This window comes from Anas platyrhynchos, chromosome 15 (assembly GCF_047663525.1).
Source record: "Anas platyrhynchos isolate ZD024472 breed Pekin duck chromosome 15, IASCAAS_PekinDuck_T2T, whole genome shotgun sequence".
Taxonomy (NCBI): Eukaryota; Metazoa; Chordata; class Aves; order Anseriformes; family Anatidae; genus Anas; species Anas platyrhynchos.
Genome location: NC_092601.1, coordinates 10,408,177 through 10,423,490, shown reverse-complemented (window position 1 = coordinate 10,423,490; position 15,314 = coordinate 10,408,177). Strand labels below are relative to the sequence as shown.

At 39.2% G+C, this 15,314-nt stretch overlaps 2 protein-coding genes across 3 annotated transcripts in view; one reads left to right on the top strand and one right to left on the bottom strand.

The window, feature by feature from the left end:
• The window catches only part of BMERB1 (bMERB domain containing 1), a 68,379-nt gene that overhangs the window by 17,867 nt on the left and 35,198 nt on the right, over nucleotides 1–15,314 (bottom strand). For both annotated transcript variants that reach the window (XM_072023986.1, XM_027469015.3), the window contains exon 2: nucleotides 11,061–11,184. In XM_072023986.1, the coding sequence (XP_071880087.1) occupies nucleotides 11,061–11,184 (124 nt within the window). The remainder of the gene's footprint in view (nucleotides 1–11,060; nucleotides 11,185–15,314) is intronic.
• Nucleotides 6,185–15,314, top strand: part of PDXDC1 (pyridoxal dependent decarboxylase domain containing 1) — a 75,749-nt gene continuing 66,619 nt past the window's right edge. The window contains exons 1-2 of the mRNA XM_072023982.1: nucleotides 6,185–6,333; nucleotides 6,414–6,467. Coding sequence (XP_071880083.1) covers nucleotides 6,322–6,333; nucleotides 6,414–6,467 — 66 coding nt within the window. The 5' untranslated portion in view covers nucleotides 6,185–6,321. The remainder of the gene's footprint in view (nucleotides 6,334–6,413; nucleotides 6,468–15,314) is intronic.

Genomic DNA, 15,314 nt, shown 5'->3' with positions numbered 1-15,314 from the left:
GATAGTAATGAGAATTTCCCCCTTTTGCATTTTTTTCTAAGATGCAAATATCTTAACTAACAGGTACCAAGCCTACAATTCATTAAATACTTTTCTAATTATGTTTATCATTATACAACAATAAAAAATACATTTATTTTCTGACTACTAGCATAGTACTTTCACGGCCACACGGTTGAAATTGTAATGCCGTATTTTCCTCTGCAATTGATTGTGATCAAACAGGGCAAAGGAGATGGGTCTGCAGAGAGATCAATGTGAACAAAGGGATTTTTCTTGCCTCTCTGAGAGCTAACTTGTATTTACACTTCCGTCTTAAAGTGCACGATATCGAGCTTTGCAATTCTATCCTGAAGTTGTGCTCCTGAGGCTTCCAGGCTTCCATCTGTAGAGCTGGGGATTCTCACTAGAGCTGAACTTTTCAGGAGTTCCCAGTCCTACAATGGACACACCGACCTCCCTGAGGCTTCCAAGTCCATGGCAGTCCCCTAGAAATGCTTTCCCTAATCTCAGAAGCCTTAGGCTTGGCACCTGGCAACTTCCCTTACAGGTACTAGTTTGGGCCACTTCCCAGCTTACAGTTTCCTTGCTATTCCCTCAAAGAGGCTGGGTATTTACAGATGAAACACCACTGGAATGTGCTTGGGATGGGAAAGGTGAATGGAAAACAGAGTCACAGCCACAAATTAACCCTATCTTGCAGAACAGTGTGTACCACACCAGGCTATGCCAATGGGACATCCCTCTTAAAGCTGGGCTTGGTATTTTCCTTTATGGGATTTGCCCACATCCTGACACGTATATTTATTGAAATATATGCATCATCACACAACTGCCTCATTCTCTCTAGGATCCCAGAGTGCACTGTATGTTCCTAGAGCAAGACATAATCTGAAAAGAGATAAAAACAAAAAAACACCACAGGAAGGAATTCATAGCAAGTTATATTGCATAGCTAAGATTATAGTACTGTGAAGGACAGATTTATTACTCCTTTCCATGAAAAGAGATTTTATTAGAAACACAGACAACAGCTACTACTCTATTCATAACAAAAAATAAATAAATAACTAAATAAATGGTGGTGTTTCTTTGCACTATAGTAACAGCTAGATGACAAAATCAGAGAAAAGTACTGGGTGTTATACATAGAAGTAGTCTTAAGAGATTTCCATGCTTAGCAGAGGAGAGAAAACAGAAAATACACAGAGCAAAGAAAAAGTAGCAGGGGAAGAATCAAAACTAGCCAAAAAAGCAAAAGCTGGAACATCTGCTCAGCAATACATAGCCAACAAGTGATTACCACTACCCACACCTTTGACATTTGGTGCATGTTTTTACACCTCTCCCTCCTTCTCATACTCACCCAGTGTGATGCTCATTGTGTGTCACTCTTGCCACATGTGGCATTAAGCCACTGAAAATTAACAGCTGATGCTACATTCTCGAGTCACTAGAAACAAAGTATTTGGTTGAAGATTTAACTAAAATTTAAAATTACCTTCATTCATACAAAGGCAACAAACACTGCAGCCTTTTCTCACTTCAGAATAGAAATATTCTGCTTATGCAGGCTCCTTTGCACAGCAGTACTTTTCAAATTTAGCCAGTAAGGAGAGAGAGACTGTTTCATTTTCCCACTTTGTGTGAGTCTAGGATATTTACTGTACCCATTCTAAATTTAAACACAGGCTTTCTAATTCATTTTATTGAAGGTAATCATAACCAAATGAATTAACCTCTCATTTCTGCAGTTCTTGTATAGCTTCACTTTACAGTGACCGCACAAAGCCAGGCAATCAGCAGACATACCTTCAGAGAATCACAGAATGGTTTGGGTTGGAAGGGCCTTAAATCCCATTCAGTTCCAATCCCCCTGCCATGGGCAGGGACACCTCACACTACATCAGGGTGCCCAGGGCTTGTCCAACCTGGCCTTGAACACCTCCAGGGATGGGGCATCCACAGCTTCTCTGGGCAGCCTTTTCCATTGCCTCACCACCCTCTGAATGAAGAATTTCCTCCTAACATCTAATCTAAATCTCCCCTCTTTTAGTTTAAAACCATTCCCCCCTAGTACTATCAGTATCTGCCCATGTAAAAAGTCATTCTCCATCTTTAAGTATCTTTAAGCTCCCTTTAAGTACTGAAAGGCTACAATGATGTCCACACAGAATCTTCTCTACTTCAGGCTGAACATCCCCAGCTCTCTCATAGAAGAGATGCTCCAGCCCTCTAATCAATTTCATGGCCTCCTCTGGACCTGCTCTAAGAGCTCCACATCCTTCCTGTGCTGGGGGCCCCACACCTGGATGCGGGACACCAGGTGAGGCCTCATGAGGTCAGAGCAGATGGGGACAACCCCCTCCCGGCCCTCCCTGCTGGTCACACCTCTGTTGATGCAGTCGGCCTTCTGGGCTGCAGGCACACACTGCTGGCTCACATTGAGCTTTGCAGTCCCCAAAACCCCCAAGTCCTTCTCCACAGTACAACAAACCTTGCTGTACTTCAAAATACCAATAAGCTGTCAATAATCCAAAAGATGTAAAGGTAAGACTCCTATCTGACCTTTGTTGTGTGTTACTATCCTTAAAAAGAACTTTCGCTATTATTTTTTCTCCACAATGAGTTTACCCAAAGTTTAAAAATCCACCATAATGTCCAATAAATATGATATAGACTAACAAACATTACTTACTATCCCACCTGTACTACTACTGGCAATAGGTACATCAATGTCATAGCAGCAAAAGAGAGATTTCTTGTTGTTTTTGTTTGTTTGTTTGTTTTTTGTGAAGTGGGAAAAGGATAAAGATTAAAAAGGCAAAGTAAGCCTAATTGGAAGAAATAAATAAATAAATAAACAAAAACTCCAAGGATTAATTATTTACGCTGGCCTGCTAATGAAGCTGTGGGGCTGCTATCAGGAGTTTATTACCAGGGCAATGTTTAGTTGCAGCAAATGTATAAATGTATCTACGTAAAATGTAATTGTTCCTGAGATTATAAGTAAGCAAACGTAATAGTGTAAAATGGTCTGAAAAACAGAATGGATCTACAGAGAATTTGGATGATGTAGATGTTATGAGCACTCTGGAGATGAGGGAGTGATCTGAAGTGTGTATGGAGAGCGTACAAAGACAATGACCGATTTTAATTCTAAGTCGTTGTGGAGGTAAATCTGGGTTTTTCAGTGTTAGTTTAGCATTGTAATAACCACACAGACATTAAGCAAATATTGTGTGTATTATATTGGTAATATTTTTACCAATAAAACAAGGTTAATGAGGTAAGTAAGACTATTTTCAATAATCACCTAGAGCAAACTAACAGGGCTTACTATTTAATATCCTATATGCTCTGTACATTAAAAAATTGCCATTCAATATTGCCCACATGGCAGAAATAACCGCTCCCAAGATAGCTATCACAGGCAGAAGCAGCTTCCATAGTTTTAGTTCAAGGTCATCCAATATAGCTGGCTTCAAGTTTTGCTCTCCATCTGGAAGGCCAGCAGTATCAGGCACTGGCAGATTTCCCAAGGAGCATGTTTCATGATGACAGGGAATGCTATTTTATAAGAACTCAGTGCCTTTTCTGTTCACAGCCATAGGCAGTAACTGTGGATGATAAAATCTCACCTATGCTATTAATATTTACTGGGTCAGAATATGCTAATATATTTTTAAATGCACAGATTCTGCACAACAAATGATCCTGAACTTCAGTTTTTTATCTGTTCCTGTCTCACAGAGTAGTCTGAGGTTTTGCTGAGTATCCATCCATCAGCTGAATGGAGCCAACACGTGCATTATCCATTTTTACAATCATGTTTTTCAGTGTGGTAGATTTCCATGCTCTGCAGTGATATGAATCCTAACTGCTTCTGAAGCCAAACACAAGTATCCATAGCAGTAACTCATGAAATACACAAGGTGGAGGACGCTGCATGAGCAGCTCCCTTGGCTTCTGGGTCTGTTATCTCACCAGAAAAGAAAAGCAGAAAAAAAAAAAAAAAAAAAAAAAAAAAAAAAGTGGAACAGGAGAATTTCAAAGGCAGACAGCGTGTGCAATTTCTGAAGTGGTATGTTTGCTTTCCTTAGCAGCAAAGACAGATTGGAAATTTACAGTTTGACCCAAAACTCATATTACAGAGAACATTTTAGGAAATGAGCTGAGAGAAGCATGAGAAGAGAATGTGAGGGAATGCCATCTAACTATAAATGGATGCTTTTATGTACATATTGTCTACTTCGTATCAATATGGCCAGAATCCTCAGCTTTTCTGAAAATAAACTCAGAAAAGCTGGAGATAGTAGATGATGGTTTTAAGCTGTGTTTTCATCTCCTGGGCAGGTCGGAGGTGGTCACAACAGTTCCTAGCATAATTGTGAAAGGTCTTTAAATATCAGCAGATATTGTGCATAGATATTTGTCTCAGCTAAAATATGATTGTATAATGTAAATTGGGGCATTATCTAATCGAGGAAAGCTTGCTTTTATAATCTGAAAATTTGTTCCACTTCGGGTAATTATTCATAGCAAGAAGGTATTCAGCTGGAAATAATGTGGAAAACCTGTATATGAAGAGTACAGCTATCTTCAGCTGCCCTTCTTTTCCTTAAAGTATGAAACAATAGAAGGGACTAAGCAAAGGACAGGTTGACAAAGGCTAATATCTTACTTTCAGTTTGCACCAAGCTCTGAGAAACATCATGACCCATTAAGTGGTTGTTTCAGCTGATTTTGCTTCCTGTATTTCTTTGTGTTGTTAAAAAAGAAAAATACAAATAATCAGAAAGCTGGCCTCTTTTGTACATGCTACCAATATGAAATATTCCTCTGCGGTATAAAGCGTGTAATCTGTTTAATTGATAGAAGAGTTCAGCTACATCAGTTGCCTTTCAAATCACAACTTTTTAGGGTTCAGGTTTCAGGCTAAGAATATAATCATTCTGCCATCATACTTTGAATTTTATTGAACTTCACTAAGCAAATTAAAACCCCACATTTTGCAATATTTTTGTCAATAAAAAAGCATCACAAATTTCAAAGTTTGACAAAGTCACACTGTTTACATGTATTTTGGTTTTCAAGTATTTTCTTTTTTATTACTGAGACTTGTCTCACATTATGTTTAGCACACTAGCAAGATTTTTCTACTTCTGTCTGGAAGGCAGACACATAAGAGTAGAAAGAAGTTTAAAACCAGTACAAAAGAGAGAACAACCACGTGTATCGAAACTGTATTTGTGGTCTTCACTTAAAAATCGCTGCTATTTCATTTTAAGACAGGAGAAATCATCGCTTTCCACTGTTCTCAATGAGTTCCATGTATTTTGGGAAGTTTTTCTTTAGCTCAGTGATAGGCAGACCACGTAAGTATCTATATTTGTCTTTGAGAAAACAGCAAATTTTTGGCCTGTCACTGTAAACTCATAAATACTGCTCTGTGGAGCTGTGGCCTTTACATAATTTGTGGGCCTGGTACAGGTAAAACTGCAACACCTTAAGGATGTCTCCTGAATTTTAAGATAATGTTGATGGATATAAGTCTATACCTGAATTATCCACTGGTCAGGGAAGATGCAATTTCTGGAACCTGTCAGTAGTAGTCATAGTCATCAGAGGCGGTCACTGGAAAAACATAGTTTTTTGAGAGCCTTAGCTGGCAGCCCACAGCCCTCTGTGCCACACAGCCCACGACACGGTAAAAGGTGTGCAGGTAGCTTGTGAGGAAGGAAAAAAAATCCTCAGAACTATTGGAAGAGGAAGGTGGGTACCAGGAGATCAGTCTGCGCAATCCCTACAGGCTAGGCAGCCATTTTGTGTTGTGTGGCTGAGCGCCCACCAACTGGGCAGCCACTTTGTGTCGTGTGGTTGAGCTCTGACCACCTGGACAGCCATTTTGTGTTGTGTTGTTGAGCACCCACCAAATGGGCAGCCATTTTGTGTTGCCCGGTTGAGCTCCCACAGGCCGGGCAGTCATTTTGTGTTACTTGGTTGAGCTCCCACAGGCTAGGCAGCCATTTTGTGTCGTATGGCTGAGCTCCCACCGGCTGGGCAGCCATTTTGTGCTGTGTGGTTGAGCACCCACCAACTGGCAGCCATTTTGTGCTGTGTGGTTGAGTTCCCACAGACTGGGCAGCCATTTTGTCTCATAGAAAGACACGGTGTTTATTTGGCCTGTGAGATCCAGTAGGCAGGTAGTATTGCCTCCTGTGGCTTCATAGTGGAAGGACTCCTTCTAAACTTGAAAAATAAAAGGGTGTCTCTCATTAAAGGAAGTTTTGATGCCTTTTCCCTTCTTTAACCCGAATCATGAACGTGCAGGTAGGTAAAGTCTTTTGTGATTGATTTCAGTATCATGTGAGTGACTGCTGCTGACTGGGTACCCTAATCTCTTTCAAAAGGTGGAAACCTTCTTCCTGAAGAGACAAATCTTTCAGTGGCCCAGAGCAGCAACTGTAAGTTATTTTAATTTCCAATAGAGTATAAAGTAACTTGCTTATTTAGTGCCCCCACTGCAAAGAAGTGGAGCAAAAAGGGGGGAAATTCATTAAAAGTAAATAAATAAATAAAGTTTTGATATTTTAACTCAATACTTGGTTACAGAAATCCGTGTGATTTTTTTTTATATATTTTTTTCAAATATAATTGTAAGTTTCTTCACTTTAATTTGAGAAAATTGAAAATCTGGGTCTGTTGAATTACTGATATGTTTGATAGACATAGGCTAACAGATCAGATACTGAATAGAGCCTGCTAAGATTTATATTAGAAAAAAAGATAAATATATAGTATGAGATGACTTTGGAACACTACTGAATATCACCGTTTAAGTCTGATACTGTTAAATCCATTTATTTTTAAACTTAATTCTACTGCCTCATTCTCTTCCTCTGATACTTTAGGTCTTGCTTTGACTTAATAATGATGATTAAGTATCTGTCTTTTCTTTCTTCACCATCCCACTTTCTTTCACCCCTACTGAGTGACCCTTTTAAAGCTTTTAAGAGGAACTATCTAGTAAAGATTTCTAGCTACTGAAGTGATACCAACTGTGAGTACCATGATGTAACATTTGTGTAGTGATGGAAGAACAACATATTTCATTTTATCCTTTTTGTTGTCCTACAGACTCCATTAGTCATTGGTGTTATTTTCTTCAGTGGGGGAAGGTAATATGTGCCTCAAAATATTAACACCAACTAAAATAAGGTCTCCCTGCCTTAACTTTAAAAGCGAGCAGTTATCTGTATGTCTTGCTAAATATTCCCTCACTGGAGTTCACGTTGCTTTGAACAGAAAAAGATCTTTGAAAATTTGAGAGATATAATATGTAGATCACAGCTGAGAAACTGCCTTAAAGAATATTACGTTATATTGATGATCTTGCATAGCAGCAGGAAAATTTAGCTGGTTCATGCACGGAAGACTGAGAAAATGCAAACTGACACCAGGCCTGCTGAGCATCCACACACTGCTAGGTTTTGTTTGTTTGTTTTTGTACTGTCTGTTATGCTAACCTGGAGCATTTCTCTGCCAAATGCCCTTATTTTATGGCTACTGCATTTGTTTGGGCAAAATGTTGACATAACTGTTAGAACATAACAAGTCTTGTTGCAAAGCTGTTTCATACATCAGTGAAGGTGAATTTTATTATTGCACCTTGGTCTGCTTTGTGCATCTTCAAGGTAAACAGTAATTTCAGTTAGCTGCCAGAGCAAGGTACTTCCATAGATTAAACTTCCGTGGCTCTGACAGGGGAAAGGCTTGCTCTAATTTCTGTCAACAACAGGTCTGGCTTGGGGTGTTTTGTTTCCTTATTCTTAAGTGTAAACATTGTTAAAATACAGTATCTGTATAGTGAAAAAAGAACTGTGGTAGTTGCTGGTGTGTGTAAGTAAAGCTGACAGGCTGCAATGCCTCCAACAGGGGAGAGCCACAACCACCATTTGGGCTTGTGATACACTCAGAGCATAAACCCTCTAGCTTATTCCTTTTTTTTTTTTTTTCCTCTCCTTTAAATAACAGCTACAATATACTTTGCCCTAGCTTTAGGATCTGGCTACATGTGAATGCAAAAAAATAAGTAATACAGAGAAACAGTGAGAAGAATGAACCATTATTTTTTAAAAAGCAGATACAGATGTAATCTGATATGGAATTAGTGCATCGTATTGTTCATGCTTTTGTAAGAACTAAATAACACCCAGTTTAAATGAAGAGAATTTCTATTCTGTTGCTAACAGCATGAGAGAAAAAACAGCAGGAATACAAACATACCACACATTGTCTCTGTTACTATATGTATGTCTTATCCTTTGTTATAATAGAACAAAAGGCTAAAGTGGGCATACAAACTAAAGCGATCTCGTTCTCATTAATGCTATCTTCAATTCTATGGTCTGGGCACAGGTGTAGCAGTACTAGTTGGCAGCCACATGTTCAAAGCCAAGTGAGTTTTAAACCTTTCTGACACAGTGCAGTTTCATGTAGTTGGTTTTATAGGTCATTCATTGGAGAATCCAGTCCTGTCAAGAGAAACTAATTACTAAAATTCATGACCTACATACAGACTTCTTGTCTTGGTATACTGGCAATCCACTACTTCAGGAAATAACTGAAAAGCAGTAAATATGGCTACATATAAAGTCTTCCACAGTATGTCTATGAATGAGAGTTTATGTAATTTGCCTAAACAGGTACAAAACTTGGACCACTGAGGTAACTGTGATTTGTGCTGTTAATCTCAGCAGGAGGTTAATGTATTCAGGTTAATATATGTTGTTAAAAGACAAATACAGCTGGGCCCCTGTCATTGTAAACTACTCAGAATGAAAGGCAGTAAAGAACAGCTGCTTATACACTAGTTGGGCACCACTAGCAACATCCTTCCCATTCACTGTTTTTGTCAGGAATAAAATGTAAAAACATTTTTACAAATTAGACAAAAGTCAAATAGATAATTTTCTGGACTCCAAAAGGGTATTAAGGGAAGCATGTTCTAATTCTGGAGGTCTTTGTGTGAGAGGGACTGCTTTTTGTTTCACATACAGTACAGCCAATATGAAGAACTTGCTTGTTATAAATGGGCTTAGAAAGATAGGAAACCTACAGGGGGCTTTAAAAATCATGATCAGTGCAGTCTTGGGTTGCAAGCAGAGTGCCAGTGCAGACAGATGTATCTCACCATTTTACTCTGTGGTGTTAACAAACTGAATTTTACTTCCTGAACAATTAATGAGCAGAGCCAAGACATTGTGCGACAGAGAAGGGAGGAGTCAGGCTAGAAACATGGGTGAACATTCCTGGAACAGTTGGTGTGCTGCTGCTGAAGGAATGAGAGGGGCTGTGGCACAGACCTCGGTCTGAAGGCAGTGGCAGCAGCAATCAGCTTAGCTTTCCAGGACTTAGGAAATACAAAGTAGTAGAGCCACCTCTGACAGTTGCTGCCCCTGTCACCTGCCTGCTTTGCTAATACCTAGGGCCAGCCTTAGTGGACACTTTGATACAGCTGCTCAGAAAAGCTTTGCTCACTGAGACAGTGGACAGCTGGGGACTCCTCCTGGGTAGCTCTAGGCAGGGCGTGTTTGGGTATCTAAGGCAGGAAAAGCACTGTGCACAGAACGAATGTCAGTTATATTCCCTTTTCAATAACCAAGCTCCTCTGTGTTCAGTTCATTACTGCAATACCTGCCAAGCAATACAGAGGGGTGAGTGTGATGAGTGTGAGCACAGGGGAAATGAAAAGAACAGACTGGATATGAGAACAAATAGAACAAGGGGAGAACATGCAGAAATATGACAAGCTGGTGTCTACCATGGCTTTCATTCACTGGGACAGTTTATTTCTGTCCCAGTGCTTTGTTTGATATAGAAAACGTTAAGAGAACTGTAGGGTTCAGTGATGTGGCTTTTTTCAGATTAAATTTACGTACAAGCCAATTATCAAGTACTAACTTGATTACCAGGAGCAAGTATGACAAAACTGGGTTTGTTTACTTTATTTGTAGCACTACAGCATTGTTAAAGGTCAGAGTAACTGTAACCAGTCATTATTTCCAAAGATCTCTAAGCAGTGACTGTATATATGCTCTGTGCTGTTTGCAGGTAAAGCTTCCTACTTCTGGCAGCACATGTAAGTCAGGGCCCTGAAATTAACCTCCAGTAATAATAGTTAAAGTGCCAGTCTTATCTTGTTACCTTACAAGCAGAAGAGATGATCTCTGGAGGTCCCTTCCAACCGAAACCATTCTGTGATTCTGCAAGATTATTTTTTTCCTGGTAATGTAGCTTCATTATTGCCAAGAAATGGTGTTCAGTAGGTTTTTAGACCTACTGCAGTTGGCCTGTCAGCAAAGGCGCTAGTTTCTGATCTCCAATACTCAAAGACAGATGGGACTTCAAAATAATATACTCCCTATTAATAAGTCCTTATCTTCTAAATTTAGTGATAAAGGAATATAAACCGTACTGACTTCATCATCAGAATGGGATTAATATTCATTAACCTTTAGTGGGGCTCCTATGCCTGACCCTTTTGGCAGTTTTGAAAATCTCTCATGGAATATTGCTATTTAATTTGATGCATCAAAATGTGTTTTGTGTTCAAAACTTAATAGCTTCCATTTAACAAATGTCAAACCTTGGCTGCTGTTAGTCCAGAACACACTGTGCTCTCTTGTGACAGGAACTAAGACCACTAATGAAGTGAGGAGCAAAGCCTGAATTAGTTTCAGACAAATATCATTCCCACAACGGACTGAAGTCAGGTATAAAAATACGCTCTGTAGACACACACTTCGCTAAAGTTTCCTTTCGTAAGTAATAGATTCATTTTATACAGTCTGCAAATCATGCTGAATAGAAAAGGTAATTTCCTCTGCAACTACAAAAATCATTTCCCAGCGGCATTTTGCAGGCATTCACCTAGCTGGAATGCTCTTTATCTTTCTTCCTTTTAAAATGTCAAGCAGATTAAAGTCTTCTAAATAGCATCCTTTCCTATTTTGATTAATTTTGCATAGTATTTTCCCATAAGAATTGATACTTACATAAACCTGAGTTCTGATTCTCTTCTGACTAAGACTTCCCGAAGTCTCTGGATCTTTGCCATCTCTAGCTCAATTTCCTCAGGCATCATTGTTGTTTCAGCCATTGAAATTATGTCAAGTTGATCTGTGTGTGAAAGAAGAGAGAAAATGAATGAAGCTAGTCCAATTGTCTTAACAGGGCTTTTTAGGAATGTGGATTTAATCATGGAGTTATCTGGCTATAGAGTAATTAATGCAAGTAGTGGAGAATAGCTGAGTGCTACATTGACTGCTTTCTCTATTGTTTTGCTTATTACTTTCGATGTAATCATTTTGCAGTCAAAGAATCCCTAAGCCAAAATGACTTAATTTCTAGTCAGAATCCATCACACCTCTGGGGAATCCTAACCCAGTGCATAACCAGCTACTCTTCCTTAACTGGTATCACCACAAACTCTGCAAGTATAGCCATAGCTACAAAACTAATTCAAAGCAATTACTTTCAACTCTGGAGTCTTGTCTTGGCCCAAGTGCAGGCCATGTAAAAAGATGCAGGTTTCTTGTTTTTAATTATTGGAACTCTCTGTGTTATTCCACTATCTCAGTGTGAGCAACAGCCCAGACCCACTATAGAAGAGCCAAAGATGGGGATAGAAATGACACAGGGCCTAATTCTTCATAGAGCTGGGTGTTCCCACTGAGGGCACTGATTTGTTTCAAACAAAATTTAATTTAATCAGGATTTGAGACACTAACATGTTGAGTGCCTGCATATTTTAGTACCCAAATGCAGACATACCCCTGAAAGCAGGTCTGTTTCAGCCCTATTGGTTTGAAAAATAAAAAATGGAGAGGTCAAAATGTATCATCCATGACTAAGCAGAAAACAGGAGACAAAAAGCTGCTTGATTATTATGAGACAAAATCCAAAGTTTCTCATGACAGACTAAGCTGAGAGGAATTTCTGACAGAAATTTGGAGTAGGAACAGAACTACAAAGTCTCAGCAAATACAAGCTCTGCATCAGCGTAGTTCACAAACAGCTGTTCTCTCAAAATGGAAGCAAATTAAAGAAATTCTGGAGGATATAAGGAAAATAAATTTGACCCTAATGTTTTTGTTTGCTTGTTTGTTGGTGGCTTTTTTTTTTTTTTTAAGTTATATTGTCTACTTTTTTTGGCTTCGGTTCATAATGAAGAAAGTGGATAAATAAATATTAAGAAGCGACACAATCTCTCTCATGAGAGAACAGCTATTTCTCCGCAGTTGTTTTTACAACTCGGATTGCAAAATTGTTGGTAAAGCAAGCCTATCTTGTGTGTCTGAACACACAACTACTGCCTGTAGAAGATGGAATTTCCTATCAGAAATCACTGTGTTTGTTGGAGCATATTTACTGGAGGTATAGGCTAGATGTCCTAAGAAGCCCTGTTTCAGCTCTGTCGTTGATGGCTAGCTCCACAGTGTAAAGCTCACGTGTCTTTTGAAATCCCAGCCATGAACTTAGGTGGTCAAATAGAAGCTTAAAAACGTGGAGCCTCTAGACATGTTTCAGGAAGGGTGAGCCCCAGTGACAACACCCTCAGGGACTGTATCCAGACTCCTCCCTTCACACCCTCAACCACGTTTGGGAATGAGGAGCTATAGCGAAGTCTGGAACTTAACAGCAGAGCACTTAAGTGCTGTCCTACCACTAAGAGGTGGTCACAATTATAATACAGTACTTGAGATGTTTTATCAGACAGCATTTAAAAGAAACTAGGACAAAGATCTGTAAGTGTAGTTCTGCCCCTTGTTGCTTTTCAGTGCTGTGGAGTTATTTTAACTGCCTGCAGCAAAGTTAGCTTTGATGCAAATAATTTTTCCAAAAATATTAAGCAGGATATAGAAAGTTATTCTGATGCTACCATGAAATAAAGCCAATAATACCAGTAATTAGAAGGATAAGCCATGAGTATCACACACACACACAGATATACGCATATACATTTTAAAATTAGTTCTCAAGAGCTCAGGAAATAGGGAAAAAGAAGAAAAAAGAAAAAAGGAACTAATTTATTTCCACTCTGCAACTGTAGCTTAAGTGCCACAGTATTACCCCTTGGATCAGATCAGGTATCATAATGTGATTTCAGTAGTTCAGGAGGGAAATCATGGACAAACCTTATGCCGTATGTGTTTAGAGACAAGGCAAGAATTATTGTGACAGCAGTAGTTTAGTCTGACCTCTTGCAGAACAGTCACAGATTCTCCTTCACATCCCACTCAACGTGTGTTTGAACCAGAGAAAATAGTCTTGAAAGCTATCCAAAATTATGCAATGATTTCAAAATAATCAAAAATAAAAGCAAGGCACCACAGGTTTGAAAGTAGAGGGAAATAAATATAGAAACCATAAGATCTTAGTTCACAACCTGTCTCTGAACTTAGAGATGCAGCTAGAACAATACAGACGTAGAAGGAGTAGTGGAGTTTATCTCCATAGCAGCATGTGTGCTGTGAGCATTACTGTAAAGAACTTAATTCTCACAGAGATTTCAGACTGAAAGGAGTATTAGGAAGAAGATGGATGAAGGCAACTTCGAGACAAAAATCCAGGGCAGTTGACATAGGAAAGTATTTGAAGGTGAGAATGCAGAGATCTAAGCATGGGATTCTGTGGTGCTAGAAGAGATTAACTGCCAATTCTAGATGGGTATGCATGGTCTTCCAAGGAGATGGGACTGAAGGATATTGGCCCTGCTTTATGCATGTTCACTTGTATGCTGATAAGGAACGAAGTCATTTTGTATCTCCAGCTTTATATAGACCTCCGTTCCTAACACATAAAGACTAAGTAAGCTCCTTTGGCAGCTGCTAATTTACTTTATATAGGTGAGTCCCTAGGTCTGATAAACCCAACAATGCTGCAGTATGCCACCCACTTTGGCCCTCTCTATAGAGTACACATTAAGGCAGGCAGTATTTCCCGAAAATCCTGAAAGAGTACAGCACAAGTGTACAGATACTCTGGAAATACAAGCCTCTGAAGAGATCAGGATTCCCACCTCACACCTTCACCTGTTTGCATATGAATTTCTCTTCTAACTTTGTGGGTAACTGGCCTACCTGGCAGCAGCAATCCTAATGGATAATTATTATTCAGAAAATGATTTGTGCTCCTGTGATGAAAGCTCTTGGGAAAGAATATGTTAACGTTGTTAAGGCTTCGAGTAAAGTTCTAGCTCTGCCGACACCTTTAGTGCTCTGAGACATGATTCTGAACAGCTTCACACAGAAGCCTCTTGCCTTTTCATAACAGAAAGGAGAAACCTTTCATTTTGTTTAGAGCTGGCATGCATTAGTCAACTATTTTTTCACATATATTGTTATTACAGAAATCAAAGCTCTGTCTCCGATAATGAGACAAAATTCATAACGTGAAAGTGGAGGCACCACAGATTAGTCACAGCTAGTGACAGGACTGAACTATTCTCTGAGCTCTACAATCTCCAGGATAATTTTCAGTGACAAAGAAACAAGTAAAATATTATTACTGTATGCACAAAAGGATATTAACATGAAAATAATTGCTACATAGAAATGAAATTATCAAGCTATTACATATAATGAGCAGGACTGAAGAGGAAGCTACTTATGCATATTTTTGCTTCAATTTAAATGTAGACTGGTATATTTAAACTGGGCATGAACTTAATGATCACACTGCATCCTCAGTGTGCCAGTGAGAAATGGAACATTTAGCCACCTGTGATGAGAATCAACAAAAAATGCTTATTGAGTTGATAAGTACAAAGAAAACTTTAAAAGAAGCCTGAAACAACAGAAGGAGAAATGGGAGAACACATTGTACCTGGTGTCAATAGTTTCAGACAAATTGGTAAGAAATGCTGTATGGAAAAATTAACCATCAGCAGAAATCCTACTGCTGTCACTTGATGCAAGCACCCTGTTGTCTATTGAGCAGCTCCCTGTGCTCTAGAACCATTAGCTGGTTTAATTATAATTTCAGGGTTTTGTTATCATCATCTTTGTCAAAGTCAGGAACGTGGAGAATGTGAGGTGTATCAGTAATGCAAACGGTCCTGAACCCATGCCTTAGGAACCCAAAACTATGTCATTGTTATTCTGATAGCATCGTCATACTAACCAACAATCAACCTGTAACAGTGCCCACTTCGCAGTACAGGCAGTAAGAGCTGAGTTGCTTATGGATACATGGCAAGTCTGTGGCAGAGCCAAGGTCTGCTGAATCTCAGCATCTCTTCAGGACAT